Below are 25518 nucleotides of genomic sequence, written 5' to 3'. Positions count from 1 at the left end.
AGCTTCAATCAGGATATATAATGAAAAAATTCTAAATGAACTAAAATAAAAATTTTAAAGAAAGAAATTTCTCCGGGTGAGTAGAATGTGCAGCCAAGAGCTAGAATGATCTTTCTACTCTGACACTGATGGAGACACTATAGCTGTTCCCATCACCAAACAGGAGACAAGCCAGTTCAAAACGTTCTCCTACCACTGCCCCTCTCTCCTGGAGATTTATGCTCTCACACCCTGCTGCCTCTCCTGACAGGAAGCTTAGTTTTCTGGGACGCCTTGTCCTCACTCACATGGAAGACCTGAAGTAAGACTGCACAGTCTCTACTGCGGTACACTGTGAGATGCAGCCGTAAAGGGGGACAAAATGCGTTAGACATATATGTCAGGTGGATGCAGCTGGTCTTTTCTCCTTTATTATTAATGTTTGATAGAAATGAGGTGGGGGCCCGAGCAAATGATAAATAATCAGCAAAGAAACAAACATCTTGAAAGTAGAAAGGGATCCAATGCAGGGGAGTCAAGAGCAGGTAGGGGGGTGGGATGGATGCAATCACAGTACATTCTGAATGTTTATAAAAACATCACAGTGAAACCTATGATTTTGTATGACTAACACAAGCTAATAGAAGTGTTTAAAAAAGACATGTCTTAAATGCTAACTTTATAGTTCGACATGTTGACCTAAGATGTGATTAAGAAGTGAATGAAGAAATCTCTCACATATTGGAGTCTGAGATAATAAACATGATGTTATGTTGAGTTTCACGCAAAATAAAAATGCTTCGTCAGTTAGGGGCATGGGAGCAGGAATGACTTCTTCATGTCTTTGCATTTTTACTATACAGGGGAGAGGAGAGCCCTCCTCCTGAAAGGAAGCCTTTGACTGTAGGAGAGAAAGGAGCAGTGAAGGGCCCAGGAAGCTGGGTAGAACCTAGAAATAAAAAGTGTTAGAATATGTGATGGCCTAAACAAAGATGAGACATAAGAAACTGTGGAGGAAGGACAGAAAGGAGAGGGCATGAAGCTCCATTCCCTCCTCATGTGGAGGAGGACAGGAGACACCAACCCTCAAAATGCTCTGTTGCTTCAGTAGCTTTGGAACTTTCAGACAGCACCTTGACAGCAGCTCAGGCTGGCCTTGAGCTTGTTGTCTTCCTGTCTTTGCTCCCTTCATCCTGGGATCACAGTACTACAATAGCAAATGGCGGATGCTTCGTTTATGTATTTATTATGTGCGCATGTAGGGTGCACATATTCACGGGTATGCGGTTGTACATGTACCGTGGGTGCCTGCGTGCATGTGTGTCTGTGTCCACGTGTGTGTATACACGTGTGTGTACCAGGTGTTTTCCTCTATCACCCCCACCTTGTGTTTTGAGGCAGAGTCTGTATCTGAGCCTGGGGCTCACTGATTAGCTAGAGGGGCCAGCTCTGGGCATCCTCCTTTCCCCATCTCCCCGATGCCAGGGCTGTAGACACATGCCACCACACTCAGATTTTACCTGGATTCTGGGCATGCAAACTGTGCTCCCCATTCTTGGGCAGCAGTCTCTTTACTAACTGAGTCATCTCCTCATTCCCCACTTGTTTGCTTTTTCACACGCATAACCGGAGGTGTCCTGTGGGCTGAGCATCAGATACAGACATATCAGGAGTACAGGGATATATTACAGACTTGAGCGCTCCCAAATTAAATTTTATAGAGGGAAACATGGAGGTAACAGTTTCTATGAGACCAAGGTTTGGTTGCCTGCTATTTCCTATATCAATAATTTTGCCTCAATTAAGAAAAGGATAACATCAGGCCTGAGCAAGTTAAGAGTGAATTTGCATCTGATGATGAGGAATATCTTTGTTAACGAGAAGGGAGCAACATGCACACATCATTTCTCAGGAGTCTTGGAAGAGGCAGCCTCACAGCTCAGGACCCATGGAACCCTGGAAGCTCAGCAGCTGTGCAGTGCAGCTGGCAGCCATCACTATGGCAACATCCCCTCGAAGCAGAGCAGCTTGGTCCATGGAAACCAACCATCATTTAAAAATTAACACAGATCATCCGCATTGGATCCCGCACAACAAAAACCATTTTTATAGAAATGCCCTTTCTAAGGGCATAATTGCAATGAGGGAGCCGATTTGAATATAGATTGTGAACTGGACGGGTGCTTCTCAAACGTGAGCTTGTTTCAGACTCACCTGGGGAGCTTGTCAGAACACAGATGGCTGAGCCCCACCCCCACACAGGCTGACTCAGTATGGCTAGGCTTCAGGCCAGGCCTCTGGGTTTCTACCAAGCGAAGCAGATGCTGCAGATGTGAGATTCCACCTGAGAATCACAGTGGCCTACATTCTCACACTGTCTCAGTGCTAAGTTCCTGAGTTTTTATCACTTCACTGTAGGGCCCGCGGCCTTAGAAAATACAGTAGTTATTTGGGACAAGGGAGCATTCGATCTGGAGCTCTGTGTTAGCTCTCTGTTGCTGTGACAAAATGCCTGGGAAGATCAACTTAAAAGCAGGAAAGACTTATTTTAACTCGTGGTTTCAGGGGTTCCAGTCAGTGGTCAGTTGACTCTGTTGCTTTGGGGCTGTAGTGAGGGGGATCATTATGGAGGGAGCACATCGCCGGGAGAAGCTACTCATGCCCTGGTAGCATGAGGAAAGAGTGAGGAGGAGGCAAGCACTCTGATGCCACCTTCAAAGGAGTGACAGCAACGTCCTAACCAATATCCCAAGGCCCTACTTTCTAGAGTGTCCATCACTTTCCAATAAATAGCACCTAAGGCTCTGTATCATCTGGACCTTTGGGAGATGTTCACACAGTTCAAGATGAAAAACTACATCATGTTTATTCTCAAGCAGTTCAGGAAGAGGCTAGATAGAGTGTGTGTAAATGGAAAAAAGAAATGACACAGCAGATGTGAGATATGGAGAAAAAAAAGAGGTGAGGGACCACTGTGCTAACCTCACAACCTGTCTGGTAGCTCAAAATTACAGTAAAAAAAAATTTTTTTAAATCAAAATTAATCTGGGAAAAGAAAGTTAGAAGATGTCATCTAAACCTTTTGTACACAGCAGACACAAGCTGTCCAAGCCACTTCATTTTAAATTAATTAAAAGTAAACACTTCCTCAATTTCACTAACAAAACTTCCAAGACAAAAGCCAGTGTGACTGGAGGCGACTACAGCAGAAGGCACAGGTTCGGGCCACTTCAGTTCCCCAGCAACCCCTACGGAGCAATGCTGACCTCAGTTTAAGATGCTTTAAGATAAGAAGAGCGTCTTTAAGAAAAGTTAGTGTGCCCAGGTGTGGTGGCCAACACCTACAATCTCAGCTCCTGCGAGATCAGGAGTTCAAGGCCAACATAGTGAATTTAGGAACAGACTGAAGTGTGTGTGTGTGTGTGTGTGTGTCTGTGTGTGTCTGTGTCTATCTTCTATATCTCTGCCTCTCCCTCCCTGTCTTTTCTAAGCAGAGAAGGAGCAAGCCAGGAGAGTGGTTGAAAGGACAAAGGCCAAGGTGTAGAACACTCCAGTTCATTAGGATGAGTGTGACTAGTGGTTTCCTACTAGGTGGTGCTCCAGCGACTGTGGAAAGCAGCAAGGGTGCTCCGGGTACAATCCCTACTTTCCCTTCTGCCCCTCAAACGCACAGCGCCCTCAGCTTCCATTTGGTTGTCCAAATCCTCGGAGCCAAACGAGCTTGCCTTCTGCCCCAAAAAGAGACTTCTTTCTTTCCAACATAATTTCTTTGGGTTTCCCCAGTCACCCAGGTGATGAGCTGACTAATTTCATTCTCATGATTTCTAATCCCCCTAAGAAGCCTTTGGACAGCCTCACTCCCAGACTATCTAGGCATAATTTTAAGCATGTCATCTTCTATTATGCTCTGCCTGATACAGCCCCAGTCACCCACCCACCCTATCACCCCCCACACACACACACACCTAATCTCTGAGTTGTGAACACACAGAACCACACCACAGCTTCATATTTTCCATCTTCTCTCTTCACCTTTCTAAGCTTCACAGTCATTTCAAGCTGAGTAAAGCACAAAGCTATTACTTCAAGAGAACATAGAATAGCTCGGAGGAAACTTCGAATACTTGAAGCCATAATTCACAGGTCAATAAATAGGAATGACTTCTCTGGGGGAAGTGGGACACAGTCACATTTTCAAATTTCAAGCAATAGAACTGGAAATCAAAATGTGAGCTGTGCCTCCACTATCTCCAGGCCAAGGATAAGAGTCTGGATGTCCATGTGAGCACCCATTATACTATCATGGGGGGTTTGGGCAGCCTGTGCCCCATAATGTAGAAGCCTTTCCCATACAGAGATTCCTTTTCAAAAATACATTCACTCTGACTGATTTGCCAAAGGGAGAAAGACAATCATTAGAAATTAGTTTTGTCGGTTACTTACAGTAGATTATTCTTAGCTACAAGACATGAGACCTCAGGCCTTTAGAATTCAACTTGCTGTTTGAGAATGGGACTTTTGAGATGTCTCTTCACGGTAAAAATTTTACCATGCAACAGAGTTTTACAAATATTTCTAAGGGAGGAGAGTCTCACCTCACAGTATTCTGTGATAATGCAAAAAGTATCCTGTTCCATGAAGCTTGCATGGAACTTGACAATGGCTGGATGATTTAGCTTGGAGAGGAGCTGGGCTTCCACACTGGCCTGCACAGTTTCATTCGGATTTAACTCTCCAACAGAGATTTCCTTCAGTACCTTCCTGCAGCCAGAGAGAGAGAGAGAGAGAGATTAAGACTGAGAAGTGTGTTTAACGCATACGAGCAAGTAGTACATAGCCCCATCACTATGCCAGCAGCGGCTTAGTGTCTAGTTCTGCCTGCGGTATTGAAGCCCTGGGCCCCTTTCTGTCCTGACCAGTACCGTGGTGTTCCACAGCCTCTGACCAGCACACTGGGCCCTCTAATTATCAGGGCAGACATGGAAGCTAGAATGCTACTGCTGGGCTGCTCCTCCTCCGTCTCGGGAGACATTTGCTTTCTTTCACAGAATCTGTTTCCATTTCTGTATATCGTCTTGTCTGTATCTGCTTACCTACACTCATCACTACTTTTCGATTTTGTCTGTCTTATCATCATCCTCCTTCCTCTACTCTTTTATCTACATTTCACTCTGCTGTGTACAGACTCACTCTCCCTCCCTCCTTCCCTCCCTCTCTCCCCCTATCTCTCTCTTGCTCTCACTCTCTCTGCTCTCAAATGTTCCCAAATCTATCAATTGTATATCAGTCTGTATGCACCATATGTATTTCTTCTCTCCTAACTGCCTTTGACACACCATGCTTCGTTGCTAGCAGGATTTAAGAAGACAAAGTTTTTTTTTTTGTTTTTTTTTTTTTAACTAAAAACACTGATAGAGTCTCTATCATGGATAAATGGGGGGGGGGCACTCATTAAATTTCCAAATCATTAATTTAAAAATTGTGATGGAACCATGAGGAGTGGACCAAAATACTACCTCTCCCCATCCAGGGGGGGAGGGGGGAGCCTGACAAGCAAACCAATTATAGTGCCACACTGTTAAGTAGATCGCCTGGGGACGGCACTTTAGCACGCCAATTATGCTGTGCAGACAGATGCCGCTGATTGCCAGGGATTCTGGCTGCTCATTAAGGCAAGTTCTGTAAGACTCCTGCTAGAAAACACTTTGCAGAAACTATTAAGAGTTACTACCTTGGCATATTAGTTGAAACTCTTAATTAAAGCCACCTCGTAGACTGGCCGTCGGACTCCAGTCGTGTCGAGCAGGTGCCCACTCTGTCGTTGCCAGATGGAGTACCCAAAGCTGGCAGACTCTCTGGCACGCCCGTGGACTCCGGTCCTTCTGCTTAGGAGACGTGTTTACCCAAACGAGGGGGTGTAGTCTCAGGTCTGTTTATGCCATTGTGTTGTTATGAATTTACATACAATAAAACTGATGGAAGATTACTACCAGTTTACCCTTGCAAGAAAATAGAAATGAGAAGCTTATCAAAAATAAAATAAAAAAAGTGACAACTGACAAGGGGCAAAAATCACACTTAATGAGGTAAGCTTGTAAAACTCAGTGTGGACTCAGATTTCGGAGTTCTCCATCTATCCTGTAGGAGATAAACTTGGAAAAGTAGCCAATATGGGTCTGTTCTATGAAAAAAAAAAAAAAAAAAAAGATGGAGAATCTAAGCAAAGGATTTTAGATTTTTAACAATACATGGTAAAGTTGGAGATGTGAAATGTTTGAAATTTATCTTTCAGTCGATGTCATTCTAATCTACTAATTGTTTCTTCTATACAGCCAGGTATCAGCCCCAATTGTATTGAATGGAAAGGCTCTTAGCAATCTTTAAAACGTGTGCTACAAGCGTTCACTCAGTCTTTCTCACCAGCTGTGTGACTAAAAGAGCAGCTGTTGCCTCAGGCGGTGCTAGACCTGGCTGCTCAGTCAGACTTGGGGCTCAGAAGCTTTGAGGTTGCAGTCAGAGCACCACTGTGTACTTCTGAGTGGCAGTCTGTGGTTTAAATGTTTGTAGTCACACCAGAAAGTTCGGGGTCGGAGATCCTTCAGGATTGACTGTGAAAGCATTCTCTAAGTGTCAGGTATGATCTGAGTATGGTGGACAAGAGGATCCGTGGGGGCTTGCTGGCCAGCCAGTCTAGCTAACCGGTGAATTCTAAGTTCAGTGAGAAAGCGTATTTCAGGAAGGGGGGTGAAGAAGTGATTGAGAAAGACATCTCCATGCCTACCTCTGCCCTCCTTACAGGCCTGCATGCATGTAAACACACACACACATGCACACACACATGCACTCAAGCACACATGCACACGTGTGCTCATGCACACAAACACACACCACAAACTGAAAATTCTAAGTCAGAAACTCTGCCCTTTTGTATTTACCTTGAGAGTGTAAATACAAAAATTTGGAAAGTGTTTGCATATTAGGGGATTAACATTTGACTTTTCTTCCTGACCCATACACACACACACATACACACACACCTCATGTTTATTCTCCAAACCCTGAGAACAAAACCCTTCTACTCTGAGACAAACATCATTGAGAATTAAATTTCTTACAGTGTAAGCACGTTAGCATGTTCGCTTTAAAGGTTTCCCTCAGCCCATTCATTTTAAGCTCATCTCACGCCCAACAGAAAACTGTCACCTCCCACCAAGAACACATGAATTGTGGCAGGCCTGGGCTCTCTGGAAGGGGTGCACAGGCTTTGGGCTCTACTCTCCCACTTACAGGAGTCTTTCAGTGTGTGGTAACTTTAAAAATCATTTAAACATTTGGTTCTCTTCTCTAACACAAGTGCACTCACCTTGGCTTCATTAGATGCTAAAAAGCCTGCTAGACCCCTTTCTCGAGAATGAAGTAACTTCTACAGAAATATATGGTGGGTAGGAATCTACAGAAAAACTATTTTCTTAAGAAATAACAATAAATAAATAATAATAATTAGAGGGAGGGATAGGCCTGTTTTCAGAACTGGCACCTCAGGCTGCTAATAAGCCCAAAAGAAAAAAAAGAAAGATATATAAAGACACATTTTCTTCTCTAGCTTCTGAAGGGTACACAGCAGCAGGCAGTTTAGTGACATCTTCATAGTGTTTCACTAATTTACCATGCCCCGGCTGGCATGCAGCTGTAAAAGTCACAGTGGTTAAGTATGATAATATAGAAGCCTCACAATGTTCTCTGGCTGTGAAGGAACATGTGCTATAAAAAGCTTGAGCACACTTATTTTCCAAGCAAGCACCAGCTACTACACAACAGAGCATGAGATTTTCCACGGGGTTCTGCCTAGTCCCTGTCTGACCACCCAGTGATAAAGCCTAAGACTGTATTTGCCCAGAGCTTAGCAGATGAAGCTGGGGCTATCAGGATCATTGGTGTCTACCATATCCTCTCTAGGGGACACAGACACATTCTTCCTTCCTTGCCTAAAATCATATTGCTGGACCAATAGGAAGAACTCTTGTAGCTTATCAGTGTGGGAACTGTATCCACTGAAGATGGCATGGAAGTTTGCCAAGTCAAAGGCAGCTTATCACTTGCTCAGTGGTTCTCAGCCTGTCCACCCCTTCCAATATGACATGATAGATACTTATTTTTATCAAAGTCTTGACTGTTTGGGGGAGGCTTTATGACAGCAGAAAGAAGAGCTGTCCCTGAAGACCCAGCTTGTTCTGCAAACCCCTCTTCTCCTGCCTGAGTGGCATGTTGCTTTCTAGAGTTTGTAAACTGACAAACTCTGGGAAGTGATTTTCAAAATTTGGGATAACTGTCGACAATTTGTTTCCCTTGAAATCAGTCCACTGTTTCTATCAATGAGACAGATAGATGGCATTTTTGAGGGATTAAGCATGCATTATTCTCCCCCAAATGTCTGTGTCTTCTTCCACAATCTCCTGCTTCAGGAAGCAGACACTGCCTTGGGACCAAGAGAGAAACACTACACAAAGTAACTCACATCTCAGGCCCTTGGGGCACCTGGAGATGAGACAAGCCTGCAACACAGTAATCTGGATCTACTCCTGGCCAGTGGGTGAAGTGTCCCCACTCTCAGAAGAAGAAGAGGCACTCTGGACCAGGGCAGTGTGAGAGGGTCAGGAAACAGGAAGGAAATGGGAGTCCTTTGCAGCACTTGGAATCAGCTGAGATGCTGGAGGCCAGGACCAGGAGGGAGCTACACCTAGAACCCCCACAAGTACAGGGGGGCTCAGAGCAGAAAGCCCGCACACTCTTTCCAAAACATCACAGTGCATAAACCCGCATTTTCTGTGTCCAGCTGTAGAAGGGCCTTCAAGCAGTATGTGAACACGTGTGTCCCAGAGAACTCTGGGATATCCAGGATCCTGTGTGAGCCTTGCTTGAGCACTGGAGGTGGAAATGACCTCTGGTAATAGCAGCATCTCAGAGAGGCCTGCAAGGGCAATGGATGCACCCAGACAGCTGTCCAGGATGCTTAGAGAAAGCTAGGGTCCTTTCCTTTGTGGTTTAGCCACCGACATCCAAGTGTGTGTGGTGGTAAACATCCATCAGATGAGCACTGCCACATGAGCACTGTGTGGCCCCTTTCCTGTGGGCACTGGGAAAGGCAGGAGTTAAACAAAAATATACATATGTCCCCGGATGCAGTACAAATACAGGCTTTTAAAACCTTAAACTGAGGTGGATGCTTTGACAGTGGGGTAGAGTATCTGAGGTCTTCTGATGTCAGGACTAGGACGGCAATGTGTTAAGACAAAATCACAGGAAATAGGTTTTAACTTTAACTAAATAAGAAGTTCGGGGTTTTGTTTGCTTTTTAAAATTCAGCAAAAAAAAAAAAAAAAAAGAGTTTTAAGACAGACCTTTCCCATCAGTCTAAGGCAATGACTATTTTATACGCCTTTCTTAAACAGGAAAACCTCCATTTGCTTGCTTCAGCCTGCACGAGCCGTCGCTGCTGCACATACCTGTCATTGCAGCAGCCCTGCGTCTTCACACAGCTTCCTTACGTTGAAGCAGATCCCTGGGATGTGAATCCAGCCTTCTCCAGCTGACAAACACAGACCTCCGCCCCACCTGTAACACACCACACACACACACACACAAACACACACACACACACCTCACAGCCCCTCCTGAGTCTGGACACTGATGGGTGGCCCGGGTTCTGCTAAATCAGTTGTGCTCATCTGAGATTTCAACACGGGGCTAAGCCATGTGAAGAACTGGTGGGCAGGGCTTTCCTCTTGCTGAAAGACGTGCTGGGCAACGTCAGTGGTGGTACCGTGACCTCTGACCTGCTCCCCTGGCATCGACAACTGCTGTGAGCTATCTATTATCCTGTACACCTAACCCACACAGGTTGCTGGTTCCAGCCTCCACCCCGGAGCCCTGATGCAGCTGAGCATCACAGCACACCTTGCAGGCATGAACACAAGTTGCTACTAGACCTGGGGTGTGGGGGTGGGGGTGGGGGGAGAACGGACCCTCCAGGGGCTTGGCTCACTTCATGTAATTTCTGTTTTTCTTGAGACCCAGACTCTTCGAAAGGGTCTGAGGTCACAGTATTGCTCTCTTGCTTAACGAAGAGAAGCATCACAACAGCGTTAACGCCCTGTTTTACAGGTATCTCTTCACCTTTAAAATGACAGATAACTTCAGCAAGTGTAGAGTTATGAAAAGTAATGGCAGAGATGGATAATTTTTAGCCAGTACACTAATTAAAAAAAAAAAATTGAACCCCCCCCCCCAAACTAATGATACTTTAAAGTGGAAGAAAAATTCCAGAGTGGAGAGAATCATACAAATAGAGTTTTATTTGCTGATGCTTTCTTTCCTTTGACAAGTCAAAAAGGGTATCTTTAATGCCCGTGGCTATACAAAAAGGCAAAATTACTTAACGGTCTTCATCACATGGCAGAAACATGAACTGACTTTCGCTTTTTAACAATTTAATCTTGATCTCGTCTCATTTGGGGTCCTGAGACCAGGATTTGTGTACAACTCATCAATGCAAGGCAGTGCCAGGAAAACAAAAAGGGAGGGGGCTATAGCAGGGGAGGAGGCCATTACTGGATTCATTATCAAGTGGTTATCAACGTGAACGTCGGTGCCTTGGCTTTGTGACGTAATGCTGAGAGGCTGTGACTACTGTGAAGCTCAGAGTTCCCTACAGAAAAGAGCTAGGAGCTGCTCTTAAGCCATCACCTCCCTGCTTACCTGTGTGGCAACTTTTCCCCCGTCTCCCGCCTCTGAACTGAACCACTCCCTTCTGGAGGGAGGAGGAAGCCTGACCAGACTAAAGTAGCTCTTGAGACTAAGGAAGCTCAGCACAGCTCAGCAAGCTACTAAACTCCTAAGGTCCCTTTCCCAGGATCAAGTAAGCGGTGAACCATCTCTGGGGTTAGATGCTCTCTCTGGGTGGAGCCTCCTGTGAACTGTGCAGAGCTCAAGGGATGGGACTCTCATAAGAGTGAGAGTCTTTACCTATGCCAGGGCGAGTTTTTCAGTAATGCAGCTGCCTTTGAGTCATCCATACTCCTCTGAGCAACCCCAGTGAACTTGCTGACTCACCCATCTGGACCTGACTGGAAACACTCTTTTGGTCTGTCATTGTTGCTCTCTCTGAGGTGAACATATACGTGTTCAAGTCTCCACAGGAAAAGTCACACAACAGGACTGATTCCTGGGAACATGAGTTTCCCCTACCATTCTACCCCGACAGAACATGGGAGATCCAGAATTGCAGGAGAGCCCACAGGAAGAGCTGCGGGTGTTGCCAGTGCAGGCTGAGTGCACGCACAGACTGTGCTATGTGCTCAGTGACATGGACAGGACCCAATTCCACCTTCCATGAGGATCAACATGAAGGAAAAAGTCCCTGTTTTACATCCTGGTCTACTGTATCCATATTCCTGAAAGAGGGTAGGTGTTCCAGTGAACTTCGCATGGCTGTGCCCTGACTGACAGCAACAATAGAAGGGAGGGAAAGGGTTCCTTCTGTCTCATAATGCCAGAAGGATTCAGTCTGTGGTCCTGGGGGAAGGTGGAGTGGTTCTCTCCCTAGCTGGAGAAGTAGGGGGCTGAGCAGCAGGAGAGAGAACAAGTCAGAATCAGGGAAAGGTATAGACTTCAAAGGGACCTACTTCTGTCATCCAGAGCCCACCACCTCCTCAAAACCCAACAGCCTTCAAGCTAGTGCCACAAGCTGGGGACCACATTCAAGGCACCAAACTGTAGGGATCCAAGCTATGTGGCAGTTTGAATGAGAATGGCCCCTCCAGGCTTGTGTGTTTGAATGCTTGCTTCTGAGTTGGTGGAGCTGTTTGGAGAAGGATTAGAAGGGGGTGTCACTGGGGGTGGGCTTTGAGGTTTGAAAAGCCCATGCCAGTCCCACTGCTGCCTTCTCTCTGCCTTGCTGCCTGTGGATCAGGATGTAAGCTCTCAGCTACTGCCTGCTGCCGCGCACCCCACTATGATGGTCATGGATTCATTCTCCGAAACTGTAGGCAAGCCCCCAATTAATGCTTTCTTTTACACGTTGCCTTGGTGATGATGTCTTTTTACAGCATTAGAGCAGTAGCTAAGAAAAATGATTAATAGTAGGACATAGTGACTCCTAGATGAAGTGAAATCAAGTGTCACAAATATAGATAGATAGATGATAGACAAACGGATGGATGGATGGATGGATGGATGGATGGATGGATGGATGGATAAAGCAAAAGACACTACAAGTAAGAATCAAGAGAGAACTATTGCAGACATGTTTACTGTAGCAATTTCACTGTTTCTGAGTATGGTCTAGATTTTATTTCCAAGGCTGGTACTAAAACACATTTTACATGTTTTTCATTTTTTAAGGAGCATTAAGTAAATAGAACTTTCAGGAGTGGGAAGTTTGAAGATGTGTATTGCCTAATAAAAAACACTGCTCATGAATTCAATGATTTCTTTTCAGGTTTTACATATAAGAAAAATAAAAACAAATGTCTCATAAAGTTGGGGCAGACGCTCAGTGGACATTCTTGGTAGAGATTCCACGTTTCTCTGAATTGGAGCACTAAGAAAAGCTTTCACAGCAAAGCCTTTCTCAGCCCTTGCAAGTGTAGGATAGGGTCCCCTCCTGTCTGCGCGCCATCACCCCTCTGTTTGCGACAATGTCTACTTAAACTTTCTTGGTCAGCACAGAGGCCTTTCTTGCTTAGACCATAGGTGCTCAAAGGCCAGGCTCATACTTTCTTCTCAGAGAACTGCCCATTCCTGGGACCATCCAGTGTATTTAAATGAAACTAGACGCACGACCTCACCCTTACATTCACTCCTCCATAGACCTCTAACACCATTTATGTCCACATTTCTTCCTTTGTCTTTCTCTGGCTGAGGAGCGTCATATTTTGTTCATGGCAACAAGGCCTGGCACACAGTGGCTGTTCCAGAGGAATCTGCTGGTGGCTGAATGACCAAAATCGACAGTACCCCAAACACCGGCATCAAAGGTCCTATGTGAGGCCCCACTGACCTTTACAGACACTTGTTAGCAGGGCATCAATCAGAAAACTAAACTTTATTTTATAGATCTGCTTTCCAACACACGTACTAAAATGGCACTTTCCTGGCAGCTAACATACCCACTGGAGCTGACAATAACATTAGCACAAACAAAGAAAAATAGAGGTGAAAGACACTGGACCGACAGCTTGGCTCAGTCGTTCACAATATGGCGGAGAAATAGTGACTCCCACTGCAGTCACCCTGCCCAAAACAAGTGCCAGGCCGCCCAGTTTTCCTAAGCCTAAGCCCTTAGTCCACTTTTTTTTTTCAAATTGGGGATGGGTTTTTATATATGTGCTTCATTTTAAATATAGGCATGACACTGGGAGAGCAGACAGTGACAGCCCCTCCAGCCAGGAAGGTCCTGACACGGTCAATGAGTCATCCCAGGTCCTAAGGCAGGTGCTAGGGCACATTTCAGCAGAGGCAGCATTTACTCCTACAAAATGAACCAACCACTGCTTCATTCTAAAAAAAGACATTTTTGTCTCTGAAGGTAAGATTTTTTTTTTCTTTCCTATTTTAATCACAGAGCTCCTCGGTGTCTAACTAAGAAATCTAAAGTGTGTTCCAAAGAACAAAAACTCTTGCTGCCCACTCTCTTCCCCCTCCTTAGCATTAAAGAAGAAAACAAAAACCACATCCAGTGGTTGGAATATGGGCCTCCTTCTGATGAGGCGCTAATGAGGCCCTGTCTCCTCTTCATTAAGTATCTTTCTTTCGAGACTTGGAGAAAAATCTTACTCGTTGTCTATTACCCCAAGTTGAAGTAAGCCTGGTGGCACATTCCTGCAATGCCAGTACTTGGAAGCTGGAGACAGGCTCTAAAGTTCAAGGTCGGCCTCTGCAACAGACTGTACTCTGTACCCTGAAACTGGGCGTCAAATTAACCTTCCTTCTTTTAAGTTGCTTCTGTCAGGATATTTAATTATAGCAAAAGGAACAGTAACTACTGTACCCACTTTAAAAGGTACTGAGTTTCGATAAAGGTTCTGTTTATGTCAGCAAGGAGATTAAGGAGCATAACAATGTCAGCAAGGATATGAAAAAATAATTTACCATGGATGATTGGATTATCTTTTGATATGATTATTATAGAATGCAAATTCATAATTATTATTTGGTTAATAACTGAAATGCAATATCTGGATGAATAATTCATGTTGTGCTTTTATTTTTAATACCAGAGAAAATATTAGAATTGTATACTTTAATGAAACAATCAGATGTGACTCAAAGACTGCCATGAAACCAGGATACAATGACAAATCGAGTTTTAAGAGCAACAAAAAAGGTTTATTTTCTTGACTAGATCAAGCAGAAGCACTACTTAAAGTAAAATTAAATTGTGCTGTAGGCAAGATTTTGGTTTTCCAAATACAGCTTTGGGGCTGGGGATGTGTCACAATGGTAAGAACACTTGTCTAGTATGCACAAGACCCTGAGTTTCATCCCCAGTGCTGTAAACTCTCATCATGATCACCACCACCATCTTCCTCATCACCATCCTCCTCATAATTACCACTATCCTCCTCTTCACCACCATCATCACCTCCATCATCCTCATCATCACCATCACCATCATCACCACCATCAACTACAGCATCACCACCACCATCCTCTTCATCACTATCATCCTCATCATTACCACCATCCTCCTCCTCTTCACCACCACCACAATCAGCTGCAGCATCACCACCACCATCATCATCACCACCACCATCAGCTGCAGCTTCACCACCACCACCACCATCATCCTCATCACCACCATCATCATCCTCATCACCACCACCATCATTATCATCACTACCATCATCCTCATCATCACCAGCACCATCAGGAGTCTTAATAAAATAAATCCCCATAGTTGTATTTGTAACAGGTACTAGTTAGTCTTGTTACAAAAGATATATTTTTTTAAGTTTGTAATTCTTAATTTTAGTCTCTATGTCATCATTATGGTGATGAACTTGAATTAAAACCTACTGAACATGAAATAGACTGTGCCTTATGTTTTTAATACATGTAAGCTTTTCATATTTGTGTGTGTGATTTGTATGATGTATGCATATGTACTTACTTGTGTACCCACATATGTGGAGGCATCAACATCTTGATGTGTCTTGACTCTCGAACTCTGCATCTTAATTTTTGAGACAGGGTCTCTCTTTCACTGAACCTGGAGCTCATGGATTAACTCAACTCGTGGGTCAACAAGCTCATCTGTACACACACACACAGCCCAGAACTGGAATTACTAAAGCTCACAAATATGAATGGGTTTTGCATGAGTGCTGGTGATCCGAACTCAGATCCTAATATTGAGCAACAAGCACTTTATACTCACTAAGCCATCCTCCCCGCCCTTCCTTTATTTTAATGAAAGGAAGCAGAAAATAAGGTCAGCTACTATTCCCCCATTAGAGAATTTAAACAACAGCTTCTGGGCCTTACAGTTTTTCTGAGTTGTGCTTATACTAAAATAAGTCCCTGCAACCAAAAGGTCAAGGCTCAAACTAGAATCTACAACTAGGAAACACCTAGTTTCCCGCTTATGCCAGCTTATGTAGTCATTTGTAGCACCTTCAGAAACTGTTGTGGACTGCCAGAGGGCGTAGAGACTGGGGAGGGACAGGACAGGCCTTCATTGCTGAGGGGAGCCTAGCTGAAGAAAGCGCTCTGGCCTCTGAGCACTCCACAGACGTCACAGGAAGGGCCGAGCTCCATCCTGCACAGCTGCACTGTCCAGAGGAACTAAACAGAAGATCATGGTCTCATGTTTAACACTGAGAACAGAACACACACACACACACACACACACACACACACACACACAAAGAGTCCCTTGTGAGACTGTTGACCAGTTCTGTTTCCAGAGTTTCTGGAGTTTATTTGAGGGTAAGTTAAAGTGTTTCCGCGTTCAGACGCCGACAGGAAGAAAGTTGTTAGGGTCCTGAGGTGTGATACCCAGTTAGGGCTTTGTTAAGAGGCTCGGGATCTAAAGCAGTGCTCACGTTTTACTGTGCATACAAATCACCGCAGGAGCCGCTTAATGCTGCTTCTGAGAGTGGAACAGCGTGCCGCGGAGCTGGGGAGAAGATGGCTAACGGGTTCAGGGTTACAGTTGGCTGGAGGGCTATAGTGCGGTGGCATAGCTATTGTTGACAGAACTAATTATTTCATGACAGCACGGTGGGTTTTGAATTTCCCCAACACGAAGAAATGATAACTGCCTAAGGCGATAACCACGCCAGTACCCCCAGCTGATCTTCATGTGCGTGAACACACTGTATCCCATTAAAAACCACAGGACCTGTGCATCATTAAAAACGTGTTTAAATGCTGCCTCTAGTGTGGCAGGCCTAGGGAAGGCCTGGGGAATCTGCCTTTCTAACAGGTGCTCAGGTGCTGGCCAGGGATGCTTCTTCAGGAACCACACTTTAGGTAGCAAGGCTGTAAGTAATTAGGGATCCCAAAGCCTGCCAGGGATAGGAGTGTCAAATAGCTTTAGACTTCCCCAGAGCCAGAGGAAGAGGGCTAATTTGAAGAGCAGGCCAAACGAGAGGGCACACAGCCCCTTGAAAGCCAGTGACCCACACAATGCAATCTCATTTGATAATGAAGGGCAGGTTGCTAGAGCAGGCCCCTCTCTACCCCCCACCATACAGGATGCTGGGCTAGGGATTCCGGGCTGAACTTAGGTTCTGGAGAACATAGGAGTCTTTGGTTTGGTTTGGTTTGGTTTGGTTTGGTTTGGTTTGGTTTGGTTTGGTTTGAATGGAGTCTCCCAGTGAAGTCCAGAATGGTCTCAGAAGTGAGATCTCCCCTGCCTCCTGAGTGCTGGGACTACAGGAGGACACTGCCATGCATGGCAATCTGGAAGCTTTAAGTTATCATTAAGGAAGAACCTGCTCAGATGTGGCCCATTGGCAGCTCAGTCTCCATGTGTGTCTCTGAGTGAGGGGAGCAGGGGCTCCCTCTATCATGAACTCAGTTGACTGCTCTCTGATCACTCATCCTGGTGATGCAGTCTTGCCAGGCCACGGAGGAAGAGGATCAGGGCAGTCCTGATGAGACTTAGCAAGCTATGGGCAGATGGCAATAGTGGAGAACTCCCCCTTTCAGTGAACTAGGGGAAGAGGATGGGGGGAAGGAGGATGGGGGGTGGGACTGGGGGACTTGAGGGAGGGGGCTTCAGTCAGGATATATAATGAATAAATTATAAAGAAAAAAATTAATGAAAAAAAAAAAGAAATACTGGAGAAAAACCAAAATGAAAATTCTGGAAATAAAACATTTACTAAATAAATAAATAAAAGAAAGTCCATACAGTTTGGTCCAAGTCTTTCAACTGCAGTTTATACTGGTTTCCTCTCATTCTGTTCCCAGCAGTGACAAATTATAGCTTCCCACTGACCCTCCAAAAATTACTTGCTGCACTGATTATTACTTTAATGTTATTTATGTTCAGCTTTATTCCTCAGGTAATTTGACATAATTTATTTAATAAAGCAGAAAATTAAGACAAACAAGAATAGGTGGGAAAGGGAAAAGAGAAAGAGAATGAAGATATGTTGACCAAAAATTGTCATTAATTAAAAAGTCGTATTTATTTTTATTTTATGTGTATGGGTGTTATGCCTGCATTATATAATGATGTACATGGCAGCATCAACAGAGACCAGAAGAAAGCCTCAGATCTCCTGAAACTGGAGTTACAGGTGGTCGTTAGCCGCAGTGTGGGTGCTGGGAATCAAACCCTGGCTCTCTGTCATCTTACCACTGGGAAATCTCTTCAGCCATTGTAACTATTTTTTATGCTCAAAGACAATTCCAAATTGTACAAAATATATTACTATTATCATTACTAATCTCCACACTATGGCTGCTGTTGACAATAACGTCACAGGTGCAGTTCTTGCCTATTATAAAAGGCCACGTCACTCTCTGGCTCCCTGTGGCTTGGCCAGTTTTGAGTTTGGCCACAGAGTGACGGAGGACATGATCTGTATGTTCCGCTTAGCATGGTGGTGCGCACGCCTAGAGTCCTAGCACTAGAGAAGCTGAGGCAGAAGGATCAATTTCCAAGACAGCCTAGGCCACACAGTAATATTCTATCCCACTAAATTAAAACAAACAAACAAGCAAACAAGATACATGTACCTCAAACAGATTAATTTTTTTAAGAAAAAAAAAAAGAGCAAGATATAAGAAAACATCAGGTCACAAAGATGGTGGCAATGATGGAACACAGCAAACACAACACATGGGGCACTTCCCTGACACCTGAAATGCACCGAGAGGTTATCAAATCCCTCCATCTAAAAATTCTTCAAATACATTTTGAATTAAATCTCTTCTCTCCTTTCCTTTTCCTCCCTCCACACCCCCCATGTCGTCCCAATTTCAAATTGATAGCCTCTTTTTCTTTATTATTGTTTCCTATATATTCACAAAGGTATAAAGACAACCTGTTGAGTCAGTTTTTGTCATTTGTGTACACATGATTCTAGGTTGACCGCTTTGTATTTTGTAACCAATCAGAAGGCTCAGGCTCACTCGAGAGAGGCCAACCCTTCTTCTCTCAGCAGCCATTAGTTGCCTGTACTTCTTTGCCTAGGGGTGGGACCCTCTGAGGAAGAGAAAATACAACAGAAAGAAACTGATAGTCAGAGGTTTAAAGGCATATGTGGAAAAGCATGCCTCAAACCACAGCAGTTTTACAGAGCAATTTTTAAGCCAGCCTGAACTATATGATAGTCCTTTCTCAAAAAGAAAATAAAATTGCAGAAATGAAACATTAAGTTTAAAGTCCCCCACCAAAGACAGTTTGTTGAGTATCTACTTGAGAAAGGATCTCCGTAAGTTGCTCTCAATCCTCCTGCCTCAGTCTCCTGAGCAGACAGGAAAGCAAGGACACATACATTCACTCTGCCAGGCTAAGGCCTTACCTCTCCTATGTGGGTACCTTGCCAGTATGGGTAGCTAACTTCTAAGTTTATGACATTGGAGTCCAAGGAGCTACACATGGTGAGCTCGATTTGAAAATGCATTCTCTGAATAAGGTTGATAGTCTGAATAATCGGGATAGATGGGAGAGGTGCCCTTCCCTCCAAAGCATGTTTCCTAATTTTCACCCAAATTAGGCTTCAGGACTCATACAGCACTAGTCCCAACACTGTCTCTGGCAAAGCTGAAGAACTAGTGATTAAACAGATGGCTGTGAGCCTCTCAAACACGCAGCGGCAGCCAGCAGGGCGCATGTGGGCTCAGGAGGGATGGGCTGAATTAACCTAACTTCTTTTTCGTAAGAGGCTTACTTGACTGGTAAACTGGAGGAGAAGCAATTAGCCATGCTATATCATGATTTTAGACTATTTGATGACACCCTGTCAAAAGATGTCAAGGAGACAGTCTCGCTGTGACCCGTGGCTGGTGGAAGAGGCAGAACAAGCCTACTAGTTAGTGTCTTACGCACCACTAGCAAAGCAGAAGCTTCTCATAATGACGTTTGCCTCTGTCCCTAAGATTGAGGTATAGGTAGACACCCCGATGTATATGTGCTCGTGGGTGGATGAGCAGGTGTATAGTAGAGAAGTTGACTTCATGATGTCTTCCTCAAGTGCTCCTCCGCCTTGCCTTTTACTTTTTGGAAGAGGGTCCCTCACTGTCTTAGCTTGACTGGCTGTCTGATGAGCCTCCCGGATCTTTCTGTCTCCACTCTCTCCCCCAGAGGCAGAGTCACTGGCACAGGCTGCCTTGCCTAGCTTTGATGTGGGTGATGGAGATGCAAACTCAGATCCTCATGCTTGTAGAGCAGGGGGCTACTCAGTACCCACTGAGCCACTCCCCAGCCTTCTGAGGATATCTTTACCAGCATTTTATTAATGCTTTGGATGAGACCTAAGAAGATATATGTCTGTGTCCACAGGAACTTCCCTAACACTGGGCACTCGGTAAATAGCAGTAAATAGCAGTCATAAGCCACTCGGTACATACCTACCACAGCTCCTGGGTCCCAGATGGTAACTACAAGATCAACTTTCCTAGGCTTGCAAGTCTCTGTCCATTTAAAAAAGGATGTGGGGTGTCCTCATCACTATAGTGATTTGAATGAGAAAGGTTCCCCCCAGGTTCTTATCCCCACTTACTGGTGCTGTTTGTAGCATTATAATGTATGTACAGTGAAAGGCGCCCATTGTAAATATACAGTTCTAATAATATTAAAGTTTGCATGCTCTGTTAACTATGGCTGCAGATAAAATATTTAGCATCGTGCTCCCACCCAATAGTTCCCATGATCCTTCAAGCTGTGTCATGACCCTGGCTGAGTTTCTTCTAGAGATGCAAAGAAACAGAACCACAGCCACAGTCCGTACTCGAGTAAATCCCCTTCTTTCCCTGATTATTGGGTCTTAGAGATTAGCACTGTAGCTTGATTAAGCAGCTCATAACGACAGTAGCACTGTTACTTTCCACAACTCTGGTTGTTAAAGAGGGAGAGAAATCCAGTCTTCTCCATTCTGCTCAGTTCCAGGCCTCAGCTTCAACCCATGTACTGGTAGGAAACTGGCATGTCCTACATCCAACTGCTGAGAGAAAGAAAATAAAGGGTCCCTCAGGAGAGCGTGGACCAAAGCCAATAGAGATACTGTGCCCAGAACCAGAGTCTCAGATATGAATGAAGCTTGTACACTATGGGTTTTCTAAGGCTTTCCCTCTCCGGGTAAGGCACGTCAATGCCTTAGCCTTTATACTGGGACCTGAATTCTAGATCATATTTACAAACGCGGTGTGAAGGTGGGAAACTCACAGACTGCATCCTTTCCTCCCAGTACAACAGAGAAGAGTGAGACAGAAACAAGAGAAAGTACAAGGCAAGAGAAGGTAGATGGGTCAGATTGTGGGTAAATGATCAGCCAGCCCAGTTGACAGAGGGCCCCAAATACGGAGCTTCATTTAAATTTTGTCTGACAAGGCGATCAAGAGCTATAAAGATCTTTAACAAGAGAGTGACAGGATAAGATTAGTCTTCGAAAAACAAATCATTATCCTTGAACTTGAGGAAAATGATCAGTAACGGGCAAGCCCAAGAAGTGGCTGCCGTTCCCAGGAAAAGAAAAGCCTCACCCATGCTAAAGGCTCTCCAAGGCCTTTGTCTGGACTTTGTGACTGTGGGGAGTTAGAATGTCGCAGAGCAGAGCCAAATTATCTTGGGCTGTTTTCAGTCCCTTCAAACACCACTTGTGGCCCACCTCTATGTCTTGCTTAACAGACCACTTTCTTCCAGCAAGCCAGGAGTTAATATCATCAGATACTGTCTGAAACCTGTAACATGGTTTCGCCCACTCTGCTCTAATCTGTTTGCACTTCCTGCCTTAATTTATGACTTTCCTTGCTTTACAGGCAATGAAATCTCGTGCAGACACTTCCACAGTGGAGCATAGCTTTCATGGACCCCTATTCTCAGGCCTTGGGCACACATACTTGGCTCAAGGATAAACTAGCTCACACTTCCTTCATAAGAACTGTGCTATCACATTGACAATACTTTAGAGGGCCCTTCATCCTTGGAGATATTTTTCCAGGCACACATAGATCCCACTAATCCTCAGAAAGCTGGATAAACTGCCTGATGAGAAAAGCAATCAAAGCGCACAGTTCATGGCGATGGTTTTACTACCTGTATGACTAAGGATCTGTGGGAAATTTGTTCAGATGAGAGCATTTCATCCTTGAAACCAAAACAGAGCAACTACATTGTCTCAACTAATCAACACAAAACATCTCTTGTAATCTCGTTGGGGCCATTGTTCTGCTCCTCACTCATGGCAAAGCCAGCCTGCACTGTCTCCATCTGGTTTCCTGGACATGGAACCTGTGCAGTCATATAAAGGCCAGCATTCAGGAGGACCCTGCTTTTGGGTGATGTCACTGACTTACAGTTTTTAAACAAGGGATCCTATATTATCATTTGCATTCAGTCCAACAAACTGTGTATCTTGATAATGTTCAGGTAAAAATGCTATTTCTAATTCACTCTCACTAAACTATCCAACCTGATTCTTGGTTGCTGGATCATTTGCTTTCATGTATTTAAAAAAAGTGAGGTGTGTGGCTTAGCTACATCAATTCCCTGTGTCTTTCAAAGCTACCAACATCCTTCCCATGTAAGTGGTATAAGACTGAGGTACAGGTTGGGGAGTCAAGAAGACCACAGGAATACTGGGAGGAAGGAAAATGCAGTTTTTATGCCTAAGCAAATCAGGTGCTTAAAGAAATACTGTCACCAAGGGAGCCATGTTAAAATTAACTTTTTGGAGTCTGTAGAAAAGCCTCATCAAATGAAAATAAACTGTATGCATACTTTGATACATGGGCCATTAAACACTGGTACTTCACACCATGGTACTGGATCTTAATTTGGCTCACTTCTTGAAAGGACTATAAAAATGAATTAATGCACATATCTGCACATTGATAGAGCTTTGATGAATGATTTACTTGTTCATAATCAGGATGTCTTATGGCTTGCTTTTTTTTTTAATTTTTTTGGAATTAGTTGTGTGTGTTTGTATGCTGGCATGCATGCCAATTCAAAAGGGCTCACTGGGTAAAGACGCTAGCTGCCAAGACTGATGAGCTGGGTTCCACCTCTAGAATCAACATGGCAGAAAAGAACCAACTTCTGCAAGAGGTCCGCAGATGTTACCTGTGGCCAGTATTTCCACAGGTATCTCCACTAAGCAAGTAAGAAAATGCCTTAATTACATCACACTAACTCAGTGTATACAAGACACAAAATTAATGTATATTTCTAACAACTTTATTGAGGTTTACTTCGTACAGAAAAACCGCACTTAAATGTGTACAGTTTGACAAGCTTAAACATGCACAAACCCATGATAAAATCATCATATAATTTCCTTTTGTGGCCTGCAGAGTTGGCGCAGAGAATAAAGGTGCTTGCTGCCAAGAATGATGACATGAATTCAATGCCAAAAGCCGACACAGCAGCAGAAGAGGACCAACTTCTGAACTTCTGAAAGATGTCCTCTGGCCACCACACGAGCGCTATGGGCCCACACATGTGCATGTTCATATACACAACAAAGAATGAAACATTAAATAAAACTCTCTCATATAGAATCACCAGTTCCAGTGGAAAACACACCTAGAAATAAAATTAACAGTAATTTTTTAATGAGCTAAAATATATTTTCATGAAAACCAAGAAAAGTAATGCCTTAAGATGGGGAGATACATGCCGGGCAAGGCCTCATGAGGAGCTGTTGGCAAGCTGCTGGCAAGCCCGCTACCAGGGGAGGGAGAATCGTTTATTTTGAGGGTGCCCTCATGGGTAGGTTTCCAGTGCTCCAGCAGAGCATTCACGCACAGATGGGAAGCACTTCTGAGACTTAGTATATTAGAGAGAGAGAGAAGTAAAGTTGGAAGGGCGCAACTGGGGGATATAGGAAAATAGGGGAAAGAAAATGGGGGTGAGGTGGATATGATATTTCATTGTATACATGTATGAACCTCCCAAAAAAAAAGAATTATAAATTAAAACAGTACCAGTGGTGATATGTTGATATGACAGTTTCACACACACACACACACACACACACACACACACACACACACATTTTCTAATACTAAAACCTGAGCTGTGTAACTGTGCTTTACATTCTATATTAAACACACTGGAAACTTTTCATTATCTCCTCTGGCGGCAGTCTGCATGTAAGCATGTTGCTCTGAATAATATGTGCTGGTGTATATGTGCACATATGTGAACATTTAAACAGGCAGTAGAATTTCCATTTCTGCTTATTCTATTAAAATTAAAAATGTCTACGGTTCTAAATAAAACGGGATGCCTTTCACTATAAGAACCTGAAAACGAGTCTTTGCTGTTGGCCAGGTGTTCTGAGGCCAGTGTGCTGCAGTTTATGTGGTGTGGGTGGTTTGGGGCTCGTCACTGTTACACTGTGATGCTGGGCATTCATACAGGGACCTATACACTCTAAGCAACCACTGATCACTCAGCAGCACACTCAGGCCTAGATATCAAAAACATCTTTTAACCTAGAACTTCTACTAAAACAAAATTATGCCATTCAAGTCTTTTCTTGGTCAAAAGAAAAGGTTATGCTGTTGTTAATACAGAATAATATAAAAAGACATAATTTCTGGAATTAAAAGCTTTAAGCTTTGTGAAATGTAACTTCATGCATCCCACACTGTAAGATAATGGGTAAAACTCAAAGTCATAAAAATGAGGGAGAAATAAAAGAAATTAAATCTCCATCCTTAGATACAGATTTTATTTTATTATTTTATTTTATTTTATTTTGGCATTTAGTGGCCAAGCCCACAATGAAGATACAGGAAAATTCAGTTTAGAGGTAAACCTCAGTATAGTTTGTGCCTATGCAAAGGTCCATGGGTTCCTTGAACACGGGACAGAGAGGAGAGGGCACAGGAGGGAAGGACAAAAAAGAAAAAAAAAAGAAAAAAGAAAAGAAAAGAAAAGGAGGCAGAGGAGAGCAGTTCTCAGTTTCCTAGCACACCCTCCATCTATGCCCAACACCTCCTGTGGCATCCTGCTGCCTCTAACATGCTCTCCTGGGAAGACAGGTGGACTAACAGGAACTATTTTAGGATCTTTTGTTTTTTAAGATTTATTTATTTATTAAGTATATGATGTTCTGCGTGTACGTACACCTGTACACCAGAAGAGGGCATCAGATCTCATTACACATGGTTACAGAGCCACCATGTGGGTGCTGGAAATTGAACTCAGGACCTCTGGGAGAGCAGCCAGTGCTCTTAACCTCAGAGCCATCTCTCCAGCCCCTATTTTAGGATCTTAAATTGGGGCTGATTTCCCTCTCTTGTGTAAACTGTTGTGAGAGTCCTTTAAGGGACTGTGATGGAGGCTTTATGGCCTCATACAGGGAGATGAGTCAATGGGTCTCATTTACTTAGACAAATAAACAAAGATAAGTGTTGCCCGGAGAGACCACCAGAGCAGTCTGTCCTAACCTGAAGGGGGATTCTCCACTGTCTGAACGGCCTTGATCTGGAGCTGGTTTTGCTATGCCTCAGATGGGGCTACAGAGAGAGGGGGACTGCCTGCCTCTGTGGCTGCACCCCTGAAGATGTGACTGCATGTTTCCTGATCCCACCTTTTGCCATTTCCTGCAAGGCAGGAACCTTGAGCCTTTGATAACAAGACTCAGTATGGTTGGGTAGCCTGGGCTTCTTTCCAGTCTCTGCCAGAACCACAGACAGGAGCTGGCATGAGGACTTGGCTCCCAGAGCATTTCAAATGCTTTCCCTCACTATCTCACATAGCCATTCTTCTGAGAGGAGGCACGCGACTTGGGGTGACACGACAATAAACGATAGCCACTAGGGCGGCTGTCACTTGGCCGTCTGCTCTCT

General features: G+C 44.2%; 1 protein-coding gene across 2 annotated transcripts in view; it reads right to left on the bottom strand.

The window, feature by feature from the left end:
- Nek11 (NIMA related kinase 11) overlaps nt 1–25518 on the bottom strand; it is a 221161-nt gene that overhangs the window by 175429 nt on the left and 20214 nt on the right. For both annotated transcript variants that reach the window (XM_060385387.1, XM_060385386.1), the window contains exon 3: nt 4575–4740. In XM_060385387.1, the coding sequence (XP_060241370.1) occupies nt 4575–4740 (166 nt within the window). The remainder of the gene's footprint in view (nt 1–4574; nt 4741–25518) is intronic.

The sequence above is a fragment of the Meriones unguiculatus genome, chromosome 6, assembly GCF_030254825.1.
Source record: "Meriones unguiculatus strain TT.TT164.6M chromosome 6, Bangor_MerUng_6.1, whole genome shotgun sequence".
Lineage (NCBI taxonomy): Eukaryota > Metazoa > Chordata > Mammalia > Rodentia > Muridae > Meriones > Meriones unguiculatus.
The sequence above is the reverse complement of the archived record's forward strand: the minus strand, read 5'-3'. Positions and strand labels throughout refer to the sequence as shown.